Raw genomic sequence first — 26217 nt, 5'->3', positions numbered from 1 at the left:
ATTAAAAAAATAATCTGTAAACATTAGTATTTAGGCTCTTATAGCTCAAGTACTAGCCTAAATAACAAAATATGAATATTAAGTATCATAGTTCAATGTAAAAATGATACATTAAAAATAACAATTATTAAGAATACTGGTAGTTTAAATTAAATTTTATATGATCTCACTACATACAGTCAACTTTACTGTTCAGCCAGTCAACTTAATGATGTCACTTTGGAAAAAAGCATAGTTAAATACCTTGAACCTCAAAATTGTACATTGCTATCTCTAGTATTAATTCTATTACTATAAACAGTCTTATCTATTTAACATTACCTGGTGGACCAGGAACCAAAACTGATTTTGACTGGGCATCACTGTGCTGAGCCTGTGCATGAAAATCTTCTGTACCATCTGCCTCCACACTGGTTTGCTGCTCTGCCTCCACACTGGTTTGCTTCTCTGCCTCCACACTGGTTTGCTTCTCTGCCTCCACACTGGTTTGCTGCTCTGCCTCCACACTGGTTTGGTTCTCTGCCTCCACACTGGTTTGCTGCTCTGCCTCCACACTGGTTTGCTGCTCTGCCTCCACACTGGCTTGCTGCTCTGCCTCATTTTGGACATTATGTCTATTCTCAACTTCCTCAGACCTACACTGCCCTGTTCCATTTTTCTTAAAAAAATTATAGATGCTTGTCGACTTTCTTTTCATCTTCTGCAAAGTGACATAGCACAATGTAACTAACTAATACATTTAGCAGCACCAACATACACTTTAGCTAATATCATTAATTCAACACTGTAAAAACGTTACTAACAGGGCTCAAAAATGAACTTTTTTATTTAACTTTAATGTTAATGTAATGTTAGCACTTGTGCTTCAATGTCAAACTGTTAGAGGCACCTAAAAAATAGCGGAGATGCTAAATAAACTAGATTCTGAATGTGTGATTTCAAATTGAATAAATCACTACTCTTCATTTCAACTTTAAGAATTCTTAATAAATAGCACTCAATACCGGTAGTATCATGTTTTGTCTCGGGGTGTAGTTTCTCGTCGTCACTCAATACATAATGCATTATGCTATAAGAACTTTACACTACGCTTAAATGCTTTTCAAAAAACACGAAAATTCAGCTCAGCTGCTGCAGTTAAACATCAGCAGTTACTGTAATTTTCGCGCTGACGATGGTGACATTCACCAGAATAGCAGCATTATGGTCAAAGATAAAAACACATCTAAGTAGCTCATGCTTACATAGAAAAATAATCGAAAACGACCGTAAAATAACAGTAGAGCTGCACTATTCTGGCTAAAATGAGAATTGCAATTTTATTAAAGGTTAATATGAGTCTGCAATTATTGTTTATTTCTCAAACATATAGTAAAACAACAATAATAATATGTGCAGGTCTACTGGTTTATATAAATAATTCTCTTCCACATATGATAATTCTAATGTTCAATTATGTTTGAGATATATGCTTGCAATCATTGTGAACATTATTAGACCATTTAATTCACTGGTAAAATCAACATTATATAGGCTAGAGTAGTTATACTGACACTGTAAACATTTATTTTCATGCACAACTGTGTGTTCGCTATGAAAGAAAAAAAACATCAAATGCTTGTCGTAATCATAACTCTAAAATGTGATATGATTATTAAAATGATGTGCACTCTTTAAGTTTCATTTTCGCTGCTAAGTGTTGTTCATACTTCACGTGTGGCACCCAAACAATCACTCTGTGCCACAAACTGAATATTATTTACAACTGTATTACCTGTTACAGCACATGCAGGTTCTGTTCACTAAAGGAGACGTGCGCGCGTCTATCATTAAGTAGGGCGCGCGCCCGCATACAGCTCACGGTCAGCAGCTCACGTCACGTGTAATCTCCCGGCCGCGAATACAGCATTATATGAAGACAAAACTGACATTTTTAGGTGAATTATACCTTATAAATACAGTATGTGACTCTTTCAACATCATTTGGAGGTGTCCATGTCCCAGAGCAATGAATGTGAAAGAACGAAAAAGACTCGTGCGCCCGCCTTTTCTTCTCTCCTGAACTTGAAAATATGATTGGCAGAATCGTGAAAATGCTGGGTTATTATTGTCTAGGGGGTCGAATAAATATCTTTTTACAATTAATTGTGCACCTCTAAATAACAGCATGCAAATGAGGAGCAGTAATCAGCGAAAGCGAACGTAACGTTACCCAAAAACATTAAAAATGTAAACCAAAATGACTTCATTTCGAGCCCTGTTGATTAACACGTTTACCTCTTAGCTAGAAACGTCAACAGAGAAAATGGAATAGTGAATTACAAGTGAAGACATAAATATAATATGACATACATACCCGTTGTTGTTGCTTAAAAAATCTCTGCCGTAGCTGTCCTGTTACTAGTTGAAGGCGCGCATTTGACTGACTGTGCGGCCAACGGCTCTAACAGGAAGGGGAAAGGGCAACGAATCAGCTACGTCAGTGGCGCCAATCCAAAATCGTTTTGGTAACTGCATTTTATTTATTTATTTATTTATTTATTGTGAATTTACAAAATTACATTTAAATTAATAATATCAAAAGCAAAATTATATAGGGGTGGCCACAGGGGTGGCCAGAGATTTCACAGGGGTGGCCGTGGCCACCCCTGGCCACCCCTGGCCACCCCCTGGGGGCGCCCCTGAGGCTATGCACTATGCAGTTATATTAATGTGGGCTTATTCTTTTCTGAATTCATACCAACTAGTTTTAAGTATAGTGGAAGTTACTTTTTTTTTCTTCTCCCATTTCTGGCGCCCCCCTGGCCGTACTGCGCCCGTAGCAATTGCCTATACTGCCTATGCCACGGGTCGACCCTGCTGTGATTGATAATGTGACATTAGAATTTAACAACTCATTCTTAAAGCCAAATTGCTTAATTTGTGAACTTTTTGTACTTGGGGTTTAGTTGCACTGAAACATGATCTTATGTCTATTTTCTCTGTCATTTTATCCAATACATGAAACTGCCAGGCAAGTTTATTTATACTGTAGCACATTTTATACACAATGGTAATTCAAAGTGCTTTACATAAAGAATGCAAAACTATTATTAAAATTATCACAAAAATAATCACAAAGAATTAAAAAATGTTAACATTTTAATTTTAAATTAATTGATTCACTTAACAACAGAATAGAAATTGATTATACAAAAATACAGTGGGGTTAGTTTGGACGTAGCACAGTGCTCATTAAGCAAATACACCGCTAGACAAAATGCTTATTGTGGTCCTTAATGTAAAGTTAACATTATGCCAAGTCTTCACAAATGAAACAACCCATGGGAAACGGCTTTAGCTTAAGTAGCTAATACTTAATTATACCTAATACTTAATAACTAAGTAACTAATACAGCAGATTTACGCCTGTTCTTCTAATATGATTTTGCTATTTAGAGTTTGCAAATAACACTTTTTATGAAATTATGTTATTAAGGGGAAAGTCAGAATGTGCGAATATAAAACCAACTTTACTTCTATAAAAACATGGGAGAAATGTATCAATAATTCATGATGACTGCAACAGTAAGTGGAAAAAAATGTAAAGAAAAAAACTTTTGCTAAATTATGTTCCTGCTTTTGGAAATATTATTTTTACCCTTTATACAACGTAGTACTATTTTATTCTCAGTAACCGAGGGTTATTGTTTGAATAAAGTAACAGAAAAGTGTGTAATAAGTGTTTTAATGAAACGTTTTACTCAATTTCTTTTTGTTAATTAAAAGCTGCGCACAAATTTGCCCCAGCCTATGTCAGTGAAGTGAACTTATTAGACTTTATTTAGCTTGTAGACGGTTAAGATCACCAGTTGATGACCAGTTTTTGTCTGTCCCTCGGTCTCACTGCAAATCAAAAGGTGATAGAGCTTTCTGTGATAGAGGTAAAGTTGGTTTTATATTCACACATTTGTTCATTTAGAAGTCTCTATATTGTTTACCATGTTACTTTGACTATTAGATTGGAATGAGCATGCAAGTGTGGCTTGAAAACAACATTAACACTGTTTATTTGATTGTGAACAATGTTGTACTTTGATAGTCATTTGCTGCTAATATGATTTTACTATTTGGAGTTTGCAAATAATACTTTTATAAAAAAATAATATTATTAAGGGGAAAGTCAGAATGTGCGATTATAAAACCAACTTTACCTCTATGGCTCTGGAACAGTCTCCCTCTGAACATCGGGATTGCTACATCATTGGATGCTTTTAAATCTAACTTAAAGACTTATTTTTACTCTCTTTCCTTTGAGTGACAAATGCATGTTATTTTTTATTTTTTTTTTTAGTTTTATTGTGTAGTTTATTCTATTGTAAAGTACTTTGGATCAACCACGGTTGTGTAAAATTGTGCTCTGTAAATAAAGTTTGCCCTGCCTAGACTGGCAAAAAAGCTAAACAAAAGACTTTTATTTTGGCGTGACGTGACGTCATCAGGCGGCGCCGCTACAGCGCGGTGATTCAACTGGAGAAAGGTTTGCTTTAAAAGTTTTACAGATATAACCCGATTTAAAGTTAAAATTCTAAAGTTTCAGGGTTTTTATACGATGCTAAATTATGTTAATGCTGTTGGAAATATTATTTTAACCCTTTATACAACGTAGTACTATTTTATTCTCAGTAATCGAGGGCTATTGTTTGACTAAAGTAACAGAAAAGTGTGTAATAAGTGTTTTAATGATACGTTTTACCTGATTTATTTTTTGTTAATTACTCTAATTAAAATAAACTGTTGAAGCAAGTGTTGAAGAGAAGTTATTTTATTTCTGTTCATTGTTTTATAAATTTTAAACAGGACATTTTTATTGTTTTGTTCATTTTAAACAGGATAAAGTGTCCAAACACAGAGAAAAACTCCTGCTGAAGCGACTGATCTCATATATATATATATATATATATATATATATATATATATATATATATATATATATATATATATATATATATATATAATTTTTTTTTATGTTTTTGTTTTGGCCCACCCTAAAGTTCCAAGCTAGAGCTGGGCCTACTCCAAAGGTAAGTGTCAAAAACGCTAAACAAAAAAAGACTTTTATTTTGGCTTGGCGTGTGACGTCATAAGGCTGCGTCGCTCCCACACTGTTATTTGACAGGAGAAAGGTTTGTTTTAAAGCGTTTACACAAATATAAAGCGATTGATTAAAGTTTCAGTTTTTCATTCAGTGCTTAATTTTGTACCTGCTGTTGACAATATTATTTTAACCCTTTATACAACGTAATACTATTTTACTCCCAGTGGTGGGGGCTATTGTTTGAACAACAGAAAAGTGTTTTAATGAAGGTTCGATTTAATATATAACATAATGTCATTCCATTCTAAGTATACATCACTATATATAAGAAAAATACTTACGTTACTAGTTTTAATCAGGTCATTCTTGGTTTTTTGTTCATTGTTTTATTCATTTTAAAACGAACATTTTTATTGTTTTGTTCATTTTAAACAGGATAAAGTGTCCAAACACAGAGAAAAACTCCTGCTGAAGCGACTGATCTCCACACTGTTATTAAGATGGCGTTTATTAAAGAGGAGAGTGAAGATGTGAAGATTGAAGAAACATTCACAGTCAAACAGGAAGATCTGCAGGAACAAACAGGTTGGTTTACATTCTCAAAGACCTACTCAGTCATTTGATCCTCATTCAGATATATTTTAATAACAAGAATAAATTAAACCTTGCAGCCCTGAGTGTGCTGCCTAGTTCTCCTAAATGCACATAAGCACTCATTGAAAGACAGGAATCAGTTTCTTTCTTGTTACTTGTTCTTGGTGTTTTGTCGCTATTTTATGTATTATTAGTCTCCCATTTCTCTACTTCTTAAGGTTATTGCTTTTCTCGTTCTTCTACTGTTTGTAAATCGTTTCTGAGCAAAGGCGCAATATAAAAAAAGTTTAACTGAGCTGATGATATTTGACCGCCAGTATTCTCATAGAAGATATCTGCTATTACAGTGATAGTGTTGGCTTAGTACTTTCCATTTGCATATGTCACGATCATAATTCCGACTTCTTTATGGCTTTAAACTTGTTTTTAGTAGTTGTTACTAGTTCTCACAGATAGTATCTAGAATTAAATCATTATTTTAATAACTAATTACCAGCGCTATTGTGTTTAAACAGGGCTTCTGCGGAGTCTCAAAATGTCTTGAATTCCAAAATCCAAATTCCAGGCCTTAAAAAGTCTTAAATTTACTGAATTATTTTGTTGTAGGTCTTAAATCTTTTATAGACAAGTCTTCATTTTCCTTTGTTCATGTTTTGTTACCCAATCTGGTCAAAACCCATACAATCACCAACAATCCATCTCCATAAAACTTTCAACTTTTTATTCAAAAAGGTCATTTTAACTCTATTTATCATAATGGTTTAATTATTTTCCTTACAATAACATTTAAACGTGCTCCATGTATTCACTGCTGAGGACATCGACCTGGACAGATTATTGTGCATAAATTTATTTTATTATAGTTTTTAAAACTTTAAAAGCATTTGTTAATTGGTTTTTTATTTTAAATAAAGTTTATGTTGGAAAAAAAAGTGTGTGGATACAAATAAATCTTGCTTATTTTTACACAATAATTAAGATCTTTTGCTAAGAAATATCTAAAATATTTAAATTTTCTATCTGGGCCATCTGAAAAATTCTTTGGCCTTTAGCCCTTTATGAGTCTAAAATTTCATTCATATTGAAATTGTACTTAAAAGTCCTAAATTTAACTTGGTGACACCTGCAGAAACCCTGGTTTAAAGTATGTCAGAAAACGTGGATGCCCCCAATTTGAAATATGCTAAATGAAATGGACACTAAAATAATTAATGATTATAAAACATTGTCCAGTATTCTAAACTATATGATGTTGTTGTGGGACAACGTGAGACAAAATGAACAAATTATAGTGGAACAATAACGTTTAGCATTGCACTGACTACAACTGGCCAACAAACTAGTCTAAATGACTTTTGCTGCGTAAGAAATGGATTACAGCATGCTGATGATATGCAAACATTCAAGGTGTGACGTTCGTCAGTATTGACCACATTCTTCACGTACCAGCAGGCGCGTCATTGGAATCTTTTTGCTTGAGATTTTTTTAAAGGATGAATTTTTAGATCCTAAAAACAGAAGCTGTTTCTCAATATGCGTTCTTCACCCAGGTGAAAAAAATAGAATTAAATGCAATTAAAATACACTTAAATACCCGCAAATACATTTTTAGTACATTGTTATTTTTTGTGTTAAATAAAAGTTTGATGGTTTTACACTATAAATATACTAATTAAAAGTATGTTTATACTTCAGTAGGACTTTAGTACACTTGACAAAAGTATACCAAATACCAGAAATACTTAAATAAATTTTTAGTGTTCTACAATAACACTACAGAAAAAACATCCAAAACAGTTTCATTAGTGTGTTTTTTAAAAATGTGCTTTAAGTGCTTTAAACATTAGTTGATTTTTAGTACACTGTTTACATTCTAATCCTAAGTTTAAAATAAGTTAATATATAAAAATATATATTAGTAATGTATTGCAGTAGAAGAACATTTTCCCAAAAATAGTACTTAAGTGCACTTAATGTGAATGCAATATTATCACTAACACTTAAATAGATTTTGAGTGTGGTAATTTTAAGTTTACATTAAATTGACTTTATTAAAAATCTATTAGTAATGTATTGTAGTAGAAGTACATTTTCCTAAAAAAATTCTATACAAAATGTAGCATTTTAACCAATAGTACAGCTACACAAAGCCTATTGCTTTACCGCATGTTTGAGAATAACAATAATAATAGCCCATGCACTCATAACTTTTATTTTACATCTGCAGAATCGTGAGAAAAACGTGATCTTTATTTTAGGCAAAAAAAAATAATGATTCTCATTTTAGCCACAGCATATAATTAGAATAATTGTCTTCTCCTCCAGTTCAGCTATAAACACTGGAATATTCCCATCAGGCTCCAGTAAAGAGTTTATTGAAGGACAGCAAAAACATGAGTGATCCAAAACCCTGCAAAATTAAAAATGAAGACTCTGAACAACAAATAGGTTGGTGTTTATTCCTGATCAGGGGTGGCACTGGAGGTTGTTGGGCTTCAGCCCTGATTGTTTGTTCCAAAGTGGGTTTAAGTTTTGTCAAAACGTAGTTTTTCAACATATTATTCAGAAATATTTTAACCGGTTCATTATTGCTTTCCCACAGGATCAAAAAGCGATATCAGCTGTGCTTTCTAAACCTCTTTATTTTATTTAAGAGTTTTTTGTTTTTATCAGAGGCAGCCCCACAGCAGTAAGTGCTTTCTGTCTCTCTTTTCTGAAAGCGAGTTTACACACACCATCATCCTGCATAGCCACGCCTCCTGACATTCACTCAATGCATTCGTCTCATCGCTGCACCACAATTGTACTTCATGTTTGTTACCTGCTTTAATTTCGTATTAAAGTAAGCTTGTTGGAAATTCTGAGGAGAATGTTGGGTTGCTATTGTAACTACACACGCAAGAGAGTCAGGCACTCTTGTCTTGCTTCATTTAAGATTTACCTCAGATTTTGGCTGTCAGTTCCGTATGATCTGACGAGATGCTACACGCACAGGCTGTTCTGATTAGCTGTGAGTTTTGATTTGTTCATTCAGGAGTATTTATGTGAAAGTGAAGTCTGACAACAATAAATATTCTCATCAGGAATAAAACCACCTGTTTTTATACCCGTGCTTACTCTGCAGAGCTGTCGCTATAAAGTTAGGTCTGCTACTGTTATTTTATACTGGGTAGGCTACTTCATTTATTTTATTATAACATAATTTGCTAAAAATTATGCCTTAAATGAGCAGGATTTTGAGGGTAATTTAATCTAAATGATTACAGCCACAACTATAAAAAAACATAACTTGTAATAAAATGGGCAGGGATTAGATGCTTAGAATCCAATACTTGTTATATAATTAAAATTTTGATTTCTCTTGTCTAATTTCTGCATGCACATTTTCCACTTGCTACTCTGCCAGAAACTTTGCCGCTGGAGAGCACCTTCAGTAATAATTTAAACATTTGTTTAGAGATGGACAAGATGTGCTCAACAGAGTGGCTACATGTGGTGAAAAACGATGACAAAGCTAAGTGTAAATATTGTAATAAAAGTAATAAGTTATAAAGCAGAGTGTCGCGACCAACATGACAAAGCATCTGAGGTTTTTTCACATACTTAAAGAATTTCAAATTTAAAAAATGGCTTGTTAGGTTCATTGTGCTTCCCGCGGGTGCAACTAACAACAATTGTACATTTTAGTTGAACTCTTTGAGCGTGATGAGCAGTTCAGTGTTAGTTTTTATTTCAATATCTGGAGGTGAAACTAAACTGCGCATTCTCTCCATCTCCTCATTCATAAACAGCAGGACGCTCTGCTGAAGCATGCAAGCTTTACACTCCGTCATTGATAATTAACTTAGCTGTTGTATTGGAGTCGAAAGAATATATGAAGTAGAATGTTTTAACAGTCCAGATGTTTAATCTTTTCTTTTTGCAAAATTTTTGTCATTTCGCTTCTGCAAATTAGATTTTTTTTAAACTGCTTGATTCTTTAAAAACCAAAAGCAGCGTCCGTCAATTGGTGTTTTTCCAAAAGATACACCTTTGTGAATGTGTTATTTTGTGTATAGTCTTTAATGTGCTTTTTTATCATTTTATTGAGACGCAAATAGGGATAATCAATAGGGATGTCCCGATACAACATTTTAACTTCTGATACAATACCGATATTGCAGCCTTCAGTACGAACCAATGCAAATCCGATATCAGCACAAATCAAGAATACTTTTCTTTTACCTATTTCATTGAGTGGAATTAATGAACAGCTAGATCAAACTGAGAACAAAAGTCAGCAACAGTAAGTATGGAAATAACCAATTTATTAACTATTGGTTGTATAAATGTGAGCCTTTTACATAAGAATATATATATAAAATAGTTAAAGAATACATATTAAGACCCTGAAAATATCTTAATTGAATAAACAAAATATATTTTTTTAAAGTGCAAAATACTAGTTAAAGGTCACTTCAGTTACTATTTTTTTACCATCAGTAAATGGTAGAAACAGCTGAGAGCACGAACATAAGAAGAAAAAAAAACATTGTTATTTGAACAGCTGCTAAAGGCTGAGTGTCTAAAGTTTCAATTTTACACACAGCTTCATGATGAATTTTTGATCCAGTTTCGAGCAAAAAAAAAAATTTGTTTATACAGGGGAGCAGATATAAGTTTTTGGAAGGTAATAAAAATGTGCAGTATGGTTAGTACAAACATTTACATGATCAGATCTATTTATTCTGTGTTTGTATCATAGGAAGATTGTGGCTGTATCAATGTACCCAAACAAAACATTATTAATTTTATAATAATATATAAATTGCACATATTATTTTTAACATAAATATAATTGCAGTGGCTTGATTGTGGCTGTTCTTCACAGCACATACAATAATGTGACTTTTAAGAATAATTTTATTTTTCAAAATTCAATTTATTTGCATAATATATTGCACAGATTCCACCCAACTGCCCACATGAGAAAAGTATGACAATGTAAATAAAGTCAGAACTACAAAGTCATGTGCAAAGCTGACACTGATTATCAGAGCAATTTATATTTCTGGGCATTTTAAAGAAGAGTTAAATATGGGAACACCTCTAATTAAATTTTCATTCTGTCTGAAGGTAACACCATTCTTTCTTTTAAACTGTAATGGCCATTTCAATTCATGAAGTTCATTGAATTGAATCTGCTTAAATGTGTACATGTTAATGGACCAAACAAAATATGATCTGATTCATTTTACATTTAATGTGCAGCAAAATCACTGAGTGTGTTTAGTCAATGTTTCCAGTGTCTTTTCACTTTTCAGCTTTTGATGAGAGTTTTTAAGACTGATATTTTATTTATTTATTTCAGACATAATTGAAGAGAATAAGGGGAGTAAAGATGAGGAACATCATGTCAAAATTGAGGAAAAAACTCATTTAGAGACTGATGATATTTTGAAAAGGAGAAATAAGAATCGTTTCACCTGCACTCAGTGTGGAAAAAGTTTAGGAAGAAAAGACAATCTTAAGATTCACATGATGATCCACACTGGAGAGAAACCATTTGCATGCACTCAGTGTGGGAAGAGTTTCATCCGCTCATCACACCTTAATGAACACATGAGGATCCACACTGGAGAGAAACCATTCACATGCACTCAGTGTGGGAAGAGTTTCAGCTGCTCATCACACCTTAAACAACACATGATGATCCACACTGGAGAGAAACCATTTGCATGCACTCAGTGTGGGAAAAGTTTCAGCCGCTCATCAAACCTTAATCACCACATGAGGATCCACACTGGACAGAAACCATTCACATGCACTCAGTGTAGGAAGAGTTTCAGCCGCTCATCATCCCTTAATCACCACATGAGGATCCACACTGGAGAGAAACCATTCACATGCACTTTTCTCCCCGTAGACTTCCATTCATATGCACGCAAATGCTTTAGACCGGAAACGCAAGTTTGTGCGTCAAGTTTCGCAGTTCACTGCCTTGCAAAGTACAAGATTGGTGAACTCTGACCTGCGAAATCACATCACTTGACTGTGTAAGACCAATCGTAGATCAAAACACGAACTCTATGGGCAGAAATTTAAAATATGGACCAATCGCTAGGGTTGGGTATCATTTGGGTTTGTTTCGATACCGGTGCTAAATCGATACTTTTAAAATAATACTGGTGCCAAAACGGAGCCTGAACCAATACCCTTAAGCCACATTTATGGTGACTCTAGAAATCTTTTTTATTTGACACTCTTTTAAAATAATTTTAACGAACAGTATAATTAAAGTTTAAAGTGAACGTCATTTTATAATTTATATATTTGAATTGGATTAATGTATTTCCTTTTGAATATTTGCAGGCAGGGGTCACTTGTACTTTTGGGGGCACATTTTAACATATATCACAACATGCTTTAAAAAATATTTAAAGTCATTTTTTCATGCATCACTCTGCAGTCTTCAGAAACGATGATTAAATAACTTAAACTCAAAATAATCTTCCTTTATAATTTATTTGACAACTAACTTTGTACTGGTGTACAAATACCTTAATAAACACATGAAGACCCACACTGGAGAGAAACCATACACATGAACTCAGTGTCGGAAGAGTTTCATCCAATCAGCAAACCTTAATGAACTCATGAAGATCCACACTGGTGTGAAAAACGATATATGCTTAAGTGTGAGAAGACTTTTGTTACAGTACCAAAATTGAAACTGCACCAGACAATTCACACTGAAGAGAACGTACAAGTGTTCACACTGTGACAAGAGGTTTAATCAGTTAACCCATCTGCAAACAGAAAAGAGGATTCACACTGGAGAGAAACCGTACTGATCTGATCAGTGTCTACAGTGTTTTGCTCATTTGGCGCAGCTTAAGAAACACTTGAACAAAAAGTTGCACACATGACATGAATGTAGCACAACATTTTCTCATGTGCACAGGATGTTTCATGTCTGAATAATGTTTGAAAAGGCTGAGTGACGATATACTGTTTTCCAACACTCCTACACTGCAGTAGGTGGGGTTGTAAATGTGTTTCGCTTCTCGCGTTAACCGTAAACACAGTAATGGTGAATGAGAGAAGAACAGTTTCAAAAACATCTGGCAAACAGCACCTCTGTGGCTTAAAATCTCTTTGCAAGTGATTGTACTGGTGCGGATACATCTGTACTCTACTCTCCAGTGTATTCATGTGGCTCAGGGGTGCTCAATCCTGTTCCTGGAGATCTACCTTCCTGTACAGTTTAGCTCCTACCCTGATCAAACCCACCTGAACCAATTAATTAGGACCTGAAATCCACTTGATAATTACAGACAGGTGTGTTTGATAAGGGTTGCAACTGAAATCTGCAGGAAGGTAGATCTCCAGGAACAGGATTGGCCACCCCTGATGTAGCTACTGTTGTTTTGGATGGTGTTCTCTGTCTGACTCCCTGAATGAGAAACAAATCACTGGGAAGACACCGCACATCAAAGAGGGTGGAGCTCCAGGACGTTTAGTTTGCAGTATACCAGGGCCTCAAGTTTAGAATGCCCATTCAATTGTCCTGTGTTGCAGCTTTTATTAGTGAAGTTTCTTCACTCTTAAGTTCAAGATTCTTTCTAGTTTACTATATTAACTTTTTTAAGTAGAATACAAACTTAATAAATATTTTATTTAGGCAGAGCGACAGGTATTAAGTTTACAATATTAATACACTGTGATGATCCCAAGACTCCAGATTGGAGTATGTGGTAAATCCTGATTGGATGCCTGCATTACTCATCATTGGGTATATAAAAGTTGTTGTGTTAGCTACCCCAGGATGCTTGTGGCTACTCAGGAGTCCTCATAGCAAGACCTGCCATCTCATTGACTCTTTAACCTTATGGTTTTGTTTTGCATCACTTATATTATGTAGTTAAAGTGTTGTTGTTGGGCTGGACAATAATTAGGTATCAATAAATATTGCGATAGTTTTTTTTTTTAATAACGATGATATGAGTTTTAAACCCATTTCCGGTCTTTCGATATACATTTGCATACGTATTTTTTATTATATATATATATATATATATATATATATATATATATATATATATATATATACATATATATATATATAAGATATTTGACCTTGTATCATTTGTAACTAAATGACTTTCTGTGGTCAAAATGAGCGTGATGTCACTTGCGTGATGACGTACATCATAGACACGCACACTGCCACTGCCAGCGCTCAAAAGTTGGTTAAGCTACTCTGTCGCAGAAAGCTACAAAATGTGTGCCCTGAATACAGATATAGGGGAACAAGCTTCCACAAGTAAGAATGCAGACGAATTAGTTGATGAGAGAGGACAGACGAATGTATTGGTGTGAAAGTTGTTTGGCTCTTTAAGTTCAGATAAACTTATAGTTTCGGTGCTCTGCAAAATGTGCGGGAAAGTGGTGCCGACTAGCATCGGGAACGCATCAAATCTGTTCCGCCTGATAGAACATACTGGGAGTCAGAAGCAATGATAGAAGCTGAGGCATCATAAAAGTTTAAGTCAACCTGTCACCTCACCATCCACCTTCCCGGCACCAAACACAGATGGCCATGAGGCGCTCTGTAGGATTTAAATAAAGGTGCATATACACCTATAAATTACTCTCATATAAACCTATCCTATGTTCAAAACATGTATAAAACTTGCGTATATACATATAAACTTGATGCATGCATACACATGCACAGACATATAAACTCGATCCGATACTTGATCCTCGCATAAACACCCAAATTAACACACACACACACACAAACTCGCTGCATGCAGGTATAGCACTTGAGCAAACTTACAAAATAAAATTCACAAACATATTTTTCTGGAATCTGGTTATTGCAAAGCTTATGAAATAGAAAGAATGTGATTAATAGAGGTAAATAACATGGTAAATAGTGAAAATGTGTTGCATAAAATATTAGTCTATATAAAATATATAACTATTTATGTTAAACCTTTTACTTTAATTAGGTAATTACATACACAAATATAAATAGTCAGATAGAACCCTTAAAGGACGTTTAGGATGAAAAGCAACCAGAACTATGAATATACTCCAACAACTATTTTGCAAATATTAATGTAGCCTCTTTTTCATTTGTTTTATTAATATAATTATTATTCTTTTTCTGTTTTTTTTTTTTTTACGGTGTGGATTTTGGTATTATTTTGATTGTTAAATATTCAGCATGTACAAAAAAAAAAAACTGATAAAAGTTTTTGTCCTTCACGTTGGTCAAGCTAACCCCCATGAGCTATGTCCATCTCTCTCTTTCTCTCTCTCTCTCTCTTTCTTTCTCTCTCTCTCTCTCTCTCTCTCTCTCTCTCTATATATATATATATATATATATATATATATATATATATATATATATAATATTTATTAAAATAAGAGGGGGGTCACCTAACATCTTTAAGAATAGAAATATATACAGTTAAAGTCAGAATTACTAGCCCCCCCTGAATTATTAGACTACTTGTTTATTTTTCCCCCAATTTCTGTTTAACGGAGAGCAATTTTTTTCAACACATTTATAAACATAATAGTTTTAAAAACTCATTTCTAATAATGGATTTTTTTATCTTTCCCATGATGACAGTATATAATATTTTACTAGATATTTTAAAACACTTCTATACAGCTTAAAGTGACATTTAAAGGCTTACCTAGATTAATTAGGGTAACTAGGCAGGTTGGGGTAATTAGACAAATTATTGTATAACAATGGTTTGTTCTGTAGACATTCGAGAGAAAAAAATAGCTTAAAGGGGCTAATAATTTTGTGCCTAAAATAGTGTTTAAAAATTTAAAACTGCTTTTATTCTAGCAGAAATAAAACAAATAAGACTTTCTCCAGAAGAAAAAAATATTATCAGACATACTGTGAAAATTTCCTTGCTCTGTTTAAAAAAAGAAGAAAAAAATTTGAAGGGGGCAAATAATTCTGACTTAAACTGTATATATATATATATATATATATATATATATATATATATATATATATATATATATATATATATATATATATATTGGGGTATACTGATTTTTTTTTAAATTTGTTGAAATTATAGATTTTTTTTGTATTATTTTGTTAGATTAGTTATATGCTGTTTAGCTTTGGTACTGAAAAATGTAACAAATGTACACATATCTTTACTGCTAGTTTGTTAGAACACCACGAAATAAGGTTGACAAGCCCACCCATCAAATGTAGGTTAAATTTAGCAGTGGTGTACAGCACAAACACAAAAACTAGGTAACTTTAATACCACTTAATTCACTCTGTCATCCTTCAGCCTCAAAAAAAAAAAAAGTTATTTAATGCTATCAAGTAACAGTGTGGTGTGAGTGCAGATGCAAAGAAATATAATGATCATGGGGGGTGGGGGGTTAGGACGATTCATAAGGGCCCATCTTGTCAGAGGGCTGGTGGTGGCCAGCGGCGCCACTGATCACAATGCTTTCATGCTTTTGTGTGATGTATAGAATTGTTTAAGACATTTTTAAGATCTATAAGTTATTTGTGTATATACACAGTCTACAAATTAATTAAGGTTTCAGTGCAAAAATCAATACAACCTAATGTATGTGTAAGGGAAAAATAAAAATAAATTCTATTTAAATAATGAACAAAAAATAGAAATAACATATTACTTTTAGAAATATGGAAGTTTTATTTTTAAATTCACCTCATTAGTATTTAAATGTAGTGAAAGTATTAATTAAAAAAGGGATCTGTATGGGATGTACTCATTTATGCTGGGCAATGTATATAGTTTATGACTGTTGAGAGAGTCAAGAGATAAGTTGAGAGATGGGCGATTGCAAGGGGTTGACAAAGTTCTGGTGTGTAGTTGGATAAAGTTTAAATTCTATATTTTTTTCATTTGTGTGTATTAGAGGTACAGCAACAAATCTTCTCCCATGGGATATGAGGAAAACTTTCCATTCCACCAGTTCAATGCTGCAGTGCTGTGTTGTGTCCAAGAGGCCATCCACCAAGCAAATCCCAAATGTAGAGGAAGATGTGGGGTAGTCAAAGAAGGGGCCTTGATGTGCAAATGTGGAGTAGACCAAGTACACCTCCTCTTTTTCAGCAATTATATTTCTGATCTTCGCCACCTTTCCCTGAATATAGACATTGCTGTTGGCTTCGTCCAGTTTGAGGGTGAAGGGCTCTGTGGTGTATTGGCTGTACTGTTGTGACACTGAAACAATGATGGTAATTTTCCAGACATGTGTTTTTTTCTTACACCCAAACTTTCCTCTTTTTCCATTTGGATTGCCTCTCGCTCTGCAAGCCTCTTTACAATTTGGCAGCATGGAAATTCTGGTTTCCTAACAAGCCTTTTCAGTTTTTGCACGTAATTTTCAAATTTGAAAGCACTAAAGGAATCCAGATTTCCATGAACCTTCACATCTTGTGCAAGGTGCACAAGGTTGTGCACATTGTAGGAGATGTGCATGTGTCCATACAGCTTTCCAAAGTGGTGAACAAACAACACAAGTGCATCATTTGCATAGTCTGTTAACTCAAGCAGTGCTTTGTTCGACAGTATGAACACTCCCGTAAACAGCAGTAGGAAATGTTGATATAAAGCTGTGTGTAGGAAGTCTTTTAGGAGCACAGGACCGGTGTAAAGAAGGAACTGGCGGAGTTCAGAGGCTTTCCATCAGCCTACCTCATTCAAAGATCTTGGTCTTCGTGCAAACTCAACTGGCACATTTTTTCTGATCTTTGACAGCTTTTCAGAAAGCATATCCACCTGCAAACCTGAGAGCCTGCAAACCAGTTGACCCTTGAGCCACAGGTACAAGAGTCACCTCATCACCCCCAAACAGACAAGGTCTAAACAGATGGCTAGAAGAGGAGAATATCCTAGATGATGTTCTTCATCTATCATTTCCCGAAAATCTTCATCAGTGCGAACGGGGGCATTTGTTTCAGGGAATATCACCCTATTGCTCAAATATTTGCCTTCCTGCGTACATTTCTCACACCCCGAGTAGCCTGTGTGCCCTTTTATATTTTTCAAAAAAGCTCGGGCGGGAGCATCACAGACCATTGAGCACAGTTTGAGCCTCATTGATATTCCCTGAAATGAAAATCCTTTCTCCAACATTAAAGTTTCAGCCACAAAATCTTCCAGGTATTCGGGAAGGCTTGCTGGCTTGCTAGTGCCACAGAAAAGCCCAATTACAAATGGGTGATGCAGAGGGAGATTTTTGATGACTCCAAGAATGGGCCAGAATTGGGTGGATGAACTTTTAAATACTGGCAACCCATCCACATTTGCTTGGAGCTCTAAGCATAACCCATTAGCCAATCCACATTTGTTTGCCTCCAAAGTGCTCTTCATTGAATTCAGGATACCAAAATAATGGTATGTCCCACCAGCCTTTTCCTGGACCACCACTGACTCTGACCGAGAAGTCCTTAGAAGAGTCCTTGCATCAGATGGCAATGATGGATGATGCTCCTTCAGAATTTCTAATAATTTATTAATTGCACTGTGTGTTGTTTTCTTTGGAGTGCCCATGTTGCAAGTTTGCTTTGTTGATGAGCTTCCTCTTCCTCACCAGAGCTGCTGTTTTCAGACTGTGAAAAATCTAGCTCCTTATGCAAAGATGATTCATAGTCTTTGAAGTCCTCATCTAGATGTTCGGAATTGTAATTTGGTAGACTCTCAGCATTAAAGGAATTATCAGAAGCACACTGAACTGACTTCAGTTGATGTTTTACCCTTTCTCTAGATTTGCGTTTTAAAGTGCAGTAAGAGGGTGTATTTGCCATACTTAAGAGACACACATGAAACAAAAGAAATACAAGACAAAGAAAACAAAGGACACAACAAGAAATGACCATGAGTAACACACACTGACTTTCCTATGCTAGGGTTAGCTTACATAAATTGCTTCTACATTGTTCATATGCAGACAATGCCTGTTTGAACTGTTTCAAACATTAAAGTTTTAGTACTTAATATTAAGCAAGAGTTCTTCAACTCTTTATTTTGTGGCAAGGTCCCCTACACTCTTACAGGCTCAACCTAAATATTATTTCTCAATACAACACGGTTATAAACAACTGCTAATCATCTGTGACATACTTTTCTTTAAGGACAGTGTTAATAACTTTGACATGATGTCTTTGTTATTGCATCTTTTCTACAATATGATTATATTGTGTGTGTATATACTTTCTCTCTTTCTCTCTCTCTCTCTCCTCTATTATATGCATAATTGATATTTTTAGTATTTATGGTATAAAGTGTTCAGTGTAAAACCAGAAGTCTTTTATTTTAAATTAATTACCATTACAGATATAAAAAGACACGGAAAGATCGCACATGATCACGGCGTCCCAGCTGTGCGGTCTACTACGGACTAAAGGTTTAGCTTCTGGTTTGATTGGAGAACAAGGTACTGACACTTCGTTTAATATGTTTGTTTGTTTGTATTGAGTTTGTATATTGAGTTTAAGTGATGTCTGTTTGTTTGTATATGGTTTTCATATTTGCTTACATTTGGTTTCATTTTCTCTTTGTATACAAGCTCTTACGGTGTTTGCCGTACGGTGCAAGGTGTACGGTGTTTGCCGTACAGTGTTTGGCCTGTGGTATATGGTGTTTGATGTTGACGACGGCGTCAGTAAAGTTAATGCTGCACTGAAATAAATCATGGGAAGACACCAGTGAAAGTCAATCCTTTATTGAACCAGGGAGCTACAATAAGAGCTTGCCACCATTGGGTCGCTGCGCTGCTTGAGTGAGTGCTACGGACGGCAATTAAAAGGACTTCTGGCATCGGCGCGCTCGTTGGAAACGGTGTGATTGCTCGCTACGGATCAAGATAAAGCAGACTTTAAACGGACGGAGCTACAAGGCTACACACAGCTGCACGGACTGATCTAATGGACTTCACGCAGGCCCGGATTAAGAAGTCATAGGCCCCTGGGCACAATGTCTTGTAGGGCCCCCTACCTGGCTGAACCCCTTTAGTTATAAAAATAAAAATAATAAATTCACAATTTTTTATTAATCTCTCTCTCTCTCTCTCTCTCTCTCTCTCTCTCTCTCTCTCTCTCTCTCTATATATATATATATATATATATATATATATATATATATATATATATATATATATATATATATGAAGATTTAACTTATTTTTAAAGCATACAAAGCACTTTGAAGAAATACTAATAAAACTAGTAAAATTTGTGGTATTTAGTATATTTGTTCAGGTGCACTGATGCAATACTAAAATATATTTTTGTGTATTTTAATGTATAAAAACTTATATCTACTTCTACAGTATATATATAAACAAACCAGCAGCAATATAAGGACTTTTCCCTGCATAATTCATATCATAGGCATATAGCACATATAGCCAATCCAGTTCTTTGAATCTGAGTCCTACATAAAACACACTTATTAATGTTTCCTTACTGTTTGTCTCCTCCTCAGCTCTGTCTCTCTTCTCCTCTCCCTGTATTTTCTCTACTCTCCTAGTGATGAAAAGTAAATAAACAGCATACTGTAGGTCAACTTGATTATAAGCCTAAAATTATCTGAAACCACACACACACAAATAATACCTCTTCCTGTTTGTCTCTCTCCTCTTCAGGGGCTTTATCTGTCTCTCTCTCTCCTCTTTAGGGGCTTTATCTGTCTCTCTCTCCTCTTCAGGGGCTTTATCTGTCTCTCTCTCTCCTCTTCAGGGGCTTTATCTGTCTCTCTCTCCTCTTCAGGGGCTTTATCTGTCTCTCTCTCTCTGTGTGTGTGCGCGCATGTGCGGATGTACGGGGTAGCTGGGAGGACTGCGTGAGCGTTTGAGCGACTGGCGGCTTGTTTGAGTGAGTTTTCATTCATTTTCATTTCTCTTTCTCTTTTTCTATAGTGAGATTAAAGTTTATCTAGTGAGATCTAGTAACTGAGAACATGCCGGCAGATTCAGATGGGTTTGCTTCTTTAACGGCCCGAAATGGTTGTAAATGTTTACCGGATGAATCAATCACCATTGAGGACTGTTTGACAGCTATAAGCGCAGAAATAGGCGCCAGGAATATATTATCGGCATCCAGAATGAACAAGGCAGTAGTTGTGTTTTTGAAGGAAGAGTCTATGGTTCATCACTTAGTTGAGGCTGGACTGTCTGTTGGGGATACTTTTTTACCTGTGTTACCACTGTCGAGCCCTTCATAAAAGGTAACTCTCTCTAATGTGCCTCCATTCATTTCGAATGAATCACTCGAGCGATTACTTAACCGCTACAGCAAAATTGTGATGCCAATTAAAATGATCCCACTTGGGGTAAAAAACCCAGAATTAAAACACATTATGTCCTTTAGACGCCAAACTGCTATCATTTTGAATGCTGAATTCCAACACTTGGACATCTCTGCGAAGTTGACTCTGGCCGGTAAAGATTACACAATTTTTATCAGCACAGAGTCAATGAAATGCTTCTCCTGTGGGGTTTATGGTCATACGAAATTAAGATGTACAAATAATAAGATGACAAACCAAAATATAAATCCAAATGTAAATGAGACGCAATCGCGGAGCAAGTTGACACGGAAAATGAAAACCAAAATGTCAGTAATAAAACTGACCAACGGGCTGAATCAGATTCATTGTCAAAAGACGATGAAAATCTGAAAGTTGATGCAGCGAATGAGACTGCAGGAGAGTGTTCAGTGAACACTGATGTATGCGCTGAAGTGCGCAGCGCGGTGAGCGGTGGAACCGCTGCTGCTGGAAACAGCGATGAATCAGAGCACCCCGCAGAGCTGAACAGGCTCGGGGTAGTCGGGAAGCCTCGCGACTCGCGAGAGACTGATGGCATGGTACTGGCTGAAGCTGATCAACTGTCCGAGAGTGGTGAGGCTCAGTCCATTGACATTAATTATGATAGTGACGAATCATATGCAATGGATCTTGTTGATGACAATTTAAAAGAAATTCGTGTTGAAAAAAGGCGCAGTTCGCAAATATAGCCATCTTATTACACAGTACAAGAACTCAACAGTTTTCTTGATGAAACCTTTAATCAACGAAGGCCAAAACTAGAGAAGTATTTCCCAGATTTACAACTGTTTGTGGAATCCTGTGCTGTAGCACTGAGAAAAGCATCATTGGATGAGCTTGATAAACTTAAAAGATTCTGATTTAGGAAACATGTCACTACTGTTAAAAAATGATTGATAATTTGGATTGAAAAAAACAAACAAACAGGACTAATGTGTAAGATTATATATTTTGTTTTTTGCATTCTTTTTGCCATGACAACCTTAAACATTGCGACATTTAATGTTAATGGTTGTCGGAGCACTAAAAATAGAGTTGCTTTATTTGATTATTTGCGGCTCAAAAAGGCTGATGTTATTTTCTTACAAGAAACGCATAGAGACCAACAAAATCAGGCGCAGTGGCATAGTGGGTGGAAAGGAAATGTTCTACTAAGCCATAGCACAAACCTAAGTGTTGGTGTTGCCTTTCTTTTTTCCCCATATGTCAGTATGCAATCAAATTCAACAGAAATAATACCCGGTCGGAAATTGAGGGCTGATATTGTCATAGGAGATGCCTATTTCTCTTTTATTAATATATATGCACCAACTGTTGGTCATGACCGTGTTTCTTTCTTTAAAATACTTTCTGATGCCATATTACAGTGTCCTCGGGGGAATATGATTGTACTTGGAGGGGATTTTAATTGCACTATTGATTCACATTTGGACAGAAATCACAACGAACCTCATAATTCTTCTGCTGAGAGTTTAAAAAAAATTAATGAACATAAGTTAGTTGATGTGTGGAGGGAAGCTTTTCCTGGAGTCAGACAGTACACATGGTTAAAAAATAATTCAAATAATTTGTCAGGGGCAAGGCTTGATCGGTTTTATGTTGAAAAGGGCACTAGAGGTAGGTTTTTTAATAGCTCGATTACACCATCCTTTTTGTCTGATCATCACTATGTATCAGTTGTTGTATCAGTCTCTCTTTCTAAGCCTTTTAAATCACATTGGAGTTTTAATAATAGTTTATTGCAGGATTGCACTTTTATTCACTCTTTCAATCTTTTCTGGAAAGCTTGGAGAGAGGAGAGAAGTAATTTTCAGTCTCTGAGTTCATGGTGGGATGTTGGAAAAACACAAATGAAGTCTTTTTGTCAGCAGTACACAGCACATAATGCTGGAATGCTCAAAACAAGAATGAAGTCCCTCGAACAAGCTATACTAGGGCAAAGCAGTGAATGCACCAACAACTCAACTTTTACTGACTCTGTTGCAAATTATAAACTTCTTTTAAAAAATCTATTGGAAGAAAGAGGAAAGGATGTCTTTCTGAGGACCAGGTTTGCACAACTGAATGATATGGATGCTCCCACATCTTTCTGTTTTGGCCTTGAAAAGAAACTAAGGGAACAGAAAAGTCTTCATCAGCTGAAAGTTCCAGGAGGGGGCGTGATAACGGATCAACGGGAGATTCAATCTTATGCCCTTTCATTTTATGAGGATTTATATTGTTCAGAGCTATGTGACGACACAGCAGTCAATTCACTGTTAAAGGAGGTATCAAAATTATCAGAAGAGGAACAAAATGACTTGGATAAGCCTTTGACTTTTGGAGAACTTTTGCAAGCCGTCCAAGAAATGTGTTCAGGGAAGTCTCCTGATCTGGATGGACTTACAGCGGAATTTTTTAAGGCGTTCTGGGAACTATTGGGTCAGGACATGTATGAAGTGTTCTGATGCATTCGTCAAGACACTCTTCCTCTGAGCAGTAGAAGAGATATTCTGACTTTGATCCCAAAAAAAGGAGACCTTGGATGTTTAAAGAACTGGCGGCCAGTATCACTAATATGTGTTGATTTTAAAATATTATCAAAATCTCTGACCAATAGACTTAAGCAATATATGGCCTCAGTTATTCACATGGACCAAACTTTTTGTGTTCCGAAAAGGACAATTTTTGATAATCTATTTTTGATAAGAGATATGATTACTGTGGCAAAAATGCACAACATAGACATTGGTTTCCTTTCCTTGGATCAAGAAAAGGCTTTTGATAGAGTTGATCATCAGTATTTATTTAAAACACTAGAAGCTTTTGGTTTTGGCCCTTATTTTGTGTCCCTCGTTAAGATGTAGTACAATAGAATTTTTAGCATGCTAAAGATAAATGGCTCATTAACCAGACCTTTTCCTGTAACTAGAGGAATACGGCAAGGGTGTCCTCTTTCTGACCTTTTATATGCGATTTCTATTGAACCTTTGTTAATATCACTCAGGAGGCAACTGAGCGGTTTTAATATTCCTAATAACCCTTCAGTCAAACTTACAGCCTATGCTGACGATGTAACAGTAGTTATAAAAGACTCAAAAGATGTTTCAATTTTAACTTCCTCTTTAAATACATATCAGCAAGCCGTATCAGCACGTATTAATTAGGAGAAATGTACATCCTTATTGTTGGGTGACTGGCAGGATGCAGGACCTCCTAGTTTACCTCAGCAATGTAGCTGGGCCAGAGATGGGTTCAGAATCCTTGGGATATATTTTGGGACAAATGAATATACAGATAATAACTGGCAAGGGTTAGCAGATAAGGTAATTTGAAGAATTCTTAAGTGGAGATGGATTCTTCCACACCTCTCGTTTAGGGGGAGATGTCTGGTAATTTATAATTTAGCAGCTTCTATGCTATGGCACAAATTCACTGTTTTGGATCCACCAAAAGAATTACTTTCTGGAGTACAAAAGGCATTTGTTATTTTTTTTTGGGATGGCTACCATTGGCTTCCTCCAGGTGTCCTTTATCTACCTGTGGCAGAGGGTGGTCAAGGGCTAATACACCTATAGTCCAAAATCTTGGCAATGAGGCTACAATCACTACAAAAGCTTTTGTACAATTCTGAACCTGCGCCTTGGGTTGTATTTGGGTCATATATACTGGGGAAAATTGGTGGGTTCGGTCTAGAAAAACTGTTGTTTTTAATGCAGAAGAATCTCTTGGAGAAAGTGCAGTCATTACGTTTTAGGTTTTATGTGGGATTGATTAAGTTTTGGAGTTGTTTTAAAATTTTGAGAAATGAAGATGACCATTATGGTGTGATAAAGCCTCTTTTCTTTAATCCACTTTTTCAGTTAGACAATGTGCCATCCTCCTTAATTACTAAATGTATGAATGCTGGTTTAACAAAAGTCATCGATCTGATTGATTTAAATGGTGGCCAATGGAAACCTGCACATATAATTGCCAGTCAAACTGGGATAAATTCATTAAGAATCGTAGAAGGTCTGATGAAGAATATTAAAGCAGCTTTTCCACATAGTTTTACTGATTTTATTAATAATGTTATACGGAGTGGATTTATCCCACAGTCTTTTCCTGTACTTAAAGTTGTTTTTAAAGATTGGGAATCTGATGAGAATAACCAGACAAAATTGCTGAAAGGATATGGTGCATTGGATTTTAATTGCATTGAGAAAAAGGTTTTATACCACATGTGTGTGAAAATTTCACAATTGGGTCAGCTGTTGCAAAGACCAGACACTAAATGGAGGTCTTGGCTTTCTGTTTCCACTGATATCCATCCATCTTGGAGGTTATTTTATAAGCCTCCTACCTCCAAAAGATGTGGGGACATTCAGTGGAGAATACTACATTGTATTATAGCCTCAAATTCTTTTGTGTCCAAGATTAATGAGACCGTTCAACCAGCATGTCCTTTTTGTAACACTCTCGACAATGTCCTCCATATGTTCTGTGAATGTGTCAGACTTAAACCATTGCTTGAACTATTAGAGAATATGATTGCAAGATTAGGCTTTATTTTTTCTAATAGTCTATTCATTTTTGGTTGCAGATACAAGAAATCTTGTCAGCAAAAATGCACACTTAATCAATTTCTTAACTGGACAAGCTAAGCGTGTGATCTTAAAATCTCATTAATGTAAAAATTCTGTTGAAAATGTAAACATAATTACTCTGTTTAAATCTTTAGTAGAGTCGCGAGTGGTGATTGAATATACATATTACAAACATGTCAATAATATTCTGTATTTTGAATGGAAATGGGGTATTGGAGGTGTTTTGGTGACTGTGTGTGATACAGGAAAATTGGTGTTTAATTGGTAAATGTTTGTATGTTTAAAAAAAAAATATATATATTTATATATATATATATATATATATATATATATATATATATATATATATATATATATATATATATATATATATATATATATTTATGTAAAAAATATACAATAATTTTGCACTTTTTGGATGGTGTATTCAAATAATTTTAATGTTCATTAAAGGTGTTGTGAAAAGTCAAAAAGTCTCTCTCACACACACACACACACACACAGCTGTGGTTATAAATGTGTGTGTTTTGTGCTCAAGAGATTTAGTTTTTTTTCTCACACACACACACACACACACAGAGAAAAAGAGTGACACACACACATACACACGCACATGCACACGTTCACACACACA

The 26217-nt window shown here is 35.2% G+C and overlaps 3 protein-coding genes and 1 long non-coding RNA gene across 14 annotated transcripts in view; 1 reads left to right on the top strand and 3 right to left on the bottom strand.

Moving 5' to 3' along the window:
• The window catches only part of LOC796311 (zinc finger MYM-type protein 1), an 854498-nt gene that overhangs the window by 500849 nt on the left and 327432 nt on the right, over positions 1-26217 (bottom strand). The gene's annotated exons all lie outside the window — the stretch shown is intronic.
• Positions 1-26217, bottom strand: part of wu:fe14d05 — a 312007-nt gene that overhangs the window by 113115 nt on the left and 172675 nt on the right. The gene's annotated exons all lie outside the window — the stretch shown is intronic.
• The window catches only part of LOC147844971 (zinc finger MYM-type protein 1-like), a 108351-nt gene that overhangs the window by 2759 nt on the left and 79375 nt on the right, over positions 1-26217 (bottom strand). The window contains exons 2-3 of the mRNA XM_088650337.1: positions 554-2694; positions 322-434 (exon numbers count right to left, since the gene is read on the bottom strand). The gene's annotated coding sequence lies outside the window, so the exon portion shown is untranslated. The remainder of the gene's footprint in view (positions 1-321; positions 435-553; positions 2695-26217) is intronic.
• Positions 4469-19727, top strand: znf1065 (zinc finger protein 1065). Of its 8 annotated transcripts, XR_015483350.1 has the most exons (6): positions 5113-5165; positions 5513-5662; positions 11022-11492; positions 16601-16922; positions 19024-19123; positions 19256-19727. XR_015483350.1 is itself a non-coding variant. In XM_087248825.2 (4 exons), the coding sequence occupies exons 2-4, from the start codon at positions 5578-5580 to the stop codon at positions 16633-16635; spliced, it is 591 nt and encodes a 196-aa protein (XP_087104951.1). In that variant the 5' UTR covers positions 5110-5165; positions 5513-5577; the 3' UTR covers positions 16636-19727. The 8 variants fall into 8 exon arrangements, 4 of the variants coding, with proteins under 4 accessions (XP_087104949.1, XP_087104951.1, XP_087104948.1 ...); XR_015483351.2 differs by having other exon boundaries at positions 17446-19727; XM_087248825.2 differs by having other exon boundaries at positions 5110-5165; positions 16601-19727.

The sequence above is a fragment of the Danio rerio genome, chromosome 4 (assembly GCF_052040795.2).
Source record: "Danio rerio strain M-AB ecotype USA chromosome 4, GRCz13ab, whole genome shotgun sequence".
NCBI classification, from domain to species: domain Eukaryota; kingdom Metazoa; phylum Chordata; class Actinopteri; order Cypriniformes; family Danionidae; genus Danio; species Danio rerio.
The sequence above is the reverse complement of the archived record's forward strand: the minus strand, read 5'-3'. Positions and strand labels throughout refer to the sequence as shown.

Bases quoted from the DNA above. Each gene is read 5' to 3' on its own strand.
- znf1065 (XM_087248823.2), top strand. From the start codon at position 5,578: ATGGCGTTTATTAAAGAGGAGAGTGAAGATGTGAAGATTGAAGAAACA. The intron at 5,663-11,021 runs GTTGGTTTACAT...TATTTATTTCAG, and splicing joins AGATCTGCAGGAACAAACAG to ACATAATTGAAGAGAATAAG.